Below are 4421 nucleotides of genomic sequence, written 5' to 3'. Positions count from 1 at the left end.
CATACTCATAATCGTTCAATTCACACATTATAAGTGTCAATTAGGTGCATTACATGCATATAGTATGGATGCTTTGTTTTTTTTATGAAAGTTGCGAACGATCGTATATGTATTATCATATTTTGATATTAGTTTAGATGTCTTACATGATTAGTCAAACATGATATATATGTTGTTCGTAATTGATGTATTTTACTGCACATTTCTAGTTATATTGCATATAGTATGGATGCTCTGTTTTTTTATGAAAGTTGCGAACGATCGTATATGTATTATCATATTTTGATATTAGTTTAGATGTCTTACATGATTAGTCGAACATGATATATACGTAGTTCGTAATTGATGTATTTTACTGCACATTTCTAGTTATATTGCATATATGTAGTGTTGAGCGTAGTACTAGAGTGTCATCGAACGTTAATTTGTACATTGATTATGCTATAAACAATGCACATATTGATATCAGTTTGATTATTTCACATGATTTGTTAAGTATTATGTATATGAAGAGCATACTCGATGCACCGCTTATCTATTAAGTACATATATTGACAGTTATATTACATATATACAGAACTTATCTGTTATACCCATGCATAGTCTGTTGTATTACATGTATACAATGCTTATTAATAAAATTCATATGTGGTATTACATATATGTAGCACATCATATATTACATGTATGTAGTAGTTATCCTTTAAGTATATGTAACACTAATCTATTACCTACATATAAATCTGTTGAAAATTAACTCGTTTAAGTTATATTGCATACTAGTTTATTGACCCGTGGACGCCACGGGTGGAAAAATATAAATAATGTAACATCCACACTTTTCTAGCATCAAGTGAAATATAAATAATGTAAAAACATAACATTCAACTAAAATAACATCCATTTTACAATTACAAATTAGTAAATATTTCCTTATAAACCACATTTGTAGTTTTATTGATAACTTATCTTCCTTGTCTAATATAAGCATTTTAACACCGTCTCTACTATTCACTCGTGATAAAGCCACATATAGTTGACCATGTGTAAAAACCGGTTCTCGCAGGTACATGCCAACTCTTGCTAGTGATTGGCCTTGACTTTTATTAATGGTCATTGCAAAACAAACCGCAACAGGAAACTATCTTCGTTTCAATTTGAATGGCAGTTTCTTATCTGAAGGAGTTAGACCACTACGAGTTATATAAGTGCGAAACCCAATGCTAGTACCTGAAATAACCTTTACTTCGATAATAAGCCTCCCCAAGTTAATTACTTGTAATCTGGTTTCGTTGCATAAACCGTTCTTCTGATCTATATTCCTTAGTAATATTATTGGCACACCAACTTTTAGAACCAATATATGATTAGGCATACCAGACATATTTAAACCATTTAGAAAATTCGGTTAGTGTAATGCTGGATCGAAACCAGGACCAACACCATCAGACTTTTCTATACTATCAGAACTGAGATGTTCAACTTCTTCTCCAGGAAACAAAGACAAAAATCTGTCATTAATGTCTTGGACAATCTCATTTAAAGGTGCAAGTATGGTACTTTCTTGAAAATATGAAATATCATTAAAATTTTCCAATAATAATCGGATGAATCACTAATCAAAAGATCATCTGGTATATCTATAATGGCGTTATCGTCATTGTCACCGCCAAGTTTTCCTTCACCAAGCTCCAACAACCTTTCGGCAAAATCTACTGGTCTCTTCCAAATCTGATGCCTGACATCCGACAATTAACCTCATTTTTTTTGTTAACCTAAGAACCTTGCATTTGGACCAAATGTGGGATGAACTAAGTGAAGCATTAACAATGTCAATACGTGATCCGTTTTGTACTACTGGTAGAATTTGTCTAAAATCACCTCCAAAAACAATAGCTTTCCCAATAAATGGATGTTCATAAGTGTTACGGTTACCACTTTTTAAAACATCTTTTAAAGTCTCATCCAACGCTTCAAAAGCATGTTTATGTATCATAGGGGCCTCGTGCCAAATAATCAGATCCGTTTTACTCATTATGTTGCGAATATCTGGATTCCTTGTTATTGAACAGGTAGAATCCTCAGTTAGATTTATAGGAATTAAAAATCTAGAGTGAGCGGTTCTACCTCCCTCAAGTAACAAAGATATACCGCTGGAGGCAGCCTTTAAAACTATTTTAGCTTTAGATCTTATGGAAACCGATAATGTCTTAAAAATAAAAAGTTTTCCCCGTCCCTCCATAACCGTACACAAAGAAAACCCCCCTTCTTTGGATCATTTTCTTTCATCATTTCATTATACACATCTCGTTGCTCAGCCGTTAATGAAATAAAAAGTTGTTGAAACTCATCAGTCATGACTTGTGTATCATAAGCTAGCTCCTCGTTCATAAAACGATTTGTTGATGCAACGATAGAATCCTCATCAGGGAAAGGCATTGTAGGAAAATAACGCAGAGTATAATTATTTCGGAGTAGGAAGTTTTGAATTTCAAGTAACGCGAGGTCTTTAGTTGTGCCTTTGAAAGCACCAAATCTATAACGAATCACAATAGAATAAAATTGAGTTTTCAACTAAACATATTTGGTAATGTCATAAAGTATTTAAAAAGATAAGAAATTCTAATTATTTGATACCTGGATTTTTTTTCTCATTTTGTTGTTTATAAAGAATGCCATCAATTAAACACGGCCAAGTTTTTTCCCATACATCATCCGGTCTAGATAAACTATATGTGATTAACATTGTAGAAAATAAACTTCGTAAATAATAACCACTTGCAGTATGACTTGCTTCTTCAATAGCTTCTATATACTCGTTGTCATCGTCTAAAAGGTCTCTTTTATAACAAGCATCTCTATAAGTAGCACACACTTCACCATCAACATTACGAATATCTTCAAAGCACGTAGGGTATCTAACCTTGTTTAACAAAATTCTTAGATTGTATGCTTCATTGAAAGCTGGAGGAACATGATGAACACGACCAATAGAGAAACCTCGTTTATGCTCCCAATGTCGTTCATCTTGTTTCCAAACAAATTTTTTTGGAAACTCAATGTAAGTTAGCGTTCGAGCAAGACCATATTTCTCATTACACTCCATCCAAGCAGTGAATCTTGAAGAACCAACAGTCGGCTTATTTAAAATATCTTCCACATCATCATCATCTACGAACACAACTGTTTATTGTCCAGGTAAATGAAACGGAAGCCGGGTAATAGAAGGAACTCTATAACGGACGTAAAAAAAAATTCTTCATGCAGCCTCACATGCAGATAGATATCTGTAATTATAAAACGCCTTAGTTTCGTCTACCACTTCATCTTGATTGTCAGTCTTTTCTTGTACAAGTGATATAGTAGCACGATTCTGGCCTTTATTAATGTACTTAAAAAAAATACTTTATCGAACCCTCTTGATTACACCTATCAACATTGATTTGGGCCTGATATGTTTTTAATAATTTCTTGTTATATGGAACAACCTGTCTGTTGTATAAATTGACCGCAGACTCCACAACAACATTACTCAAATCTCTTCTTCGATAAACAGGAAACCCATTATAATCAATTGACGTCTCATTCTGAAATTTTTTAGGAATTTTTTAGAACATGAGTTATCGACCATGCAAGAGCATTTAGGGTTAGCAACACCACAAGGACCATGCATCATGTGGTCGCTTACAAGCGAATAAAACTCCAGGTCTTCATTCTTATATGGAATTTTGGCTGAGATAAATTTTTCTATATTCTCCGGATTATAAGTTTTATGATCGGATGCAAAAACAGGCATATATGTGCATGGGGCAATCCGCGTTTCTGAAATTCAATTGTGTAAACAACTGCACATGACAAGTAGTAGTAGATTACATAAGTTATTGAATACCAATATAATATAAATTAAGGATATATGGTATACTAAAATAATTTTGACAATGGTAATGAATATTAACATTTTAAAAATTATGATAACGAACTAAAACCACACAATCACCTGCTTGAAGCTTTCCAAACAAAGCTCTATCCTTCAAGTCTTTCATTAACGAATCAAGCTTCATCTTGAACAACCTACACAATATATCTGGCCTGTCTTTGGACTTGCGATTTTTCTTTTGTAAAAATCGTTTGATTTCGGACCAGTTTGGGTGTAGACCCGTGTTACACACATGTGGAAAAACATGTCAACAAACATAATAAATTTAAAAAACAAATTAAGCAACACAAAATTTCTTCAACTTTCAGACCAAAACGTTAACCATTTACAATGTCTAGATATTAAAAGTTTAAAGTTACAATAAGTTGGTGTGCACCAAACCACCCAAAAAAGTCAACAAAAGACCTAAACATGTTCTTTCATATTAAACCACCATCAACTTCTTTAAATATTCTAACAAAAGAAACTCATTTTGCTTCAGCAC

At 32.9% G+C, this 4421-nt stretch overlaps 1 protein-coding gene across 1 annotated transcript; it reads right to left on the bottom strand.

Moving 5' to 3' along the window:
* Nucleotides 1-2190: 2190 nt before the first annotated feature.
* Nucleotides 2191-4061, bottom strand: LOC143622059 (uncharacterized). Its single transcript, XM_077093308.1, has 6 exons — nt 3998-4061; nt 3689-3822; nt 3489-3587; nt 3274-3373; nt 2638-3183; nt 2191-2519 (listed from the first exon to the last, which is right to left on the bottom strand). Exons 1-6 carry the CDS (start codon nt 4059-4061, stop codon nt 2191-2193), a joined length of 1272 nt encoding a protein of 423 aa, XP_076949423.1.
* Nucleotides 4062-4421: the final 360 nt, after the last annotated feature.

The sequence above is a fragment of the Bidens hawaiensis genome, unplaced genomic scaffold (genome assembly GCF_021521415.1).
Source record: "Bidens hawaiensis isolate Kalapana, Puna unplaced genomic scaffold, B.hawaiensis_p1.1 tig00000326_1, whole genome shotgun sequence".
NCBI lineage: Eukaryota > Viridiplantae > Streptophyta > Magnoliopsida > Asterales > Asteraceae > Bidens > Bidens hawaiensis.
Note: the sequence above shows the minus strand (reverse complement) of the source record. Positions and strands in the feature narration are given on the sequence as shown.

Excerpts from the sequence above, each read along its gene's own strand:
- LOC143622059 (XM_077093308.1), bottom strand. The coding sequence starts at position 4,061 with ATGAAGCTTGATTCGTTAATGAAAGACTTGAAGGATAGAGCTTTGTTT. Across the intron at positions 3,823-3,997 it reads GTTTGGAAAGCTTCAAGCAG|AAACGCGGATTGCCCCATGC; the intron begins GTGATTGTGTGG and ends ATTGAATTTCAG. Across the intron at positions 3,588-3,688 it reads ACCTGGAGTTTTATTCGCTT|AATGAGACGTCAATTGATTA; the intron begins GTAAGCGACCAC and ends AAAAAATTTCAG.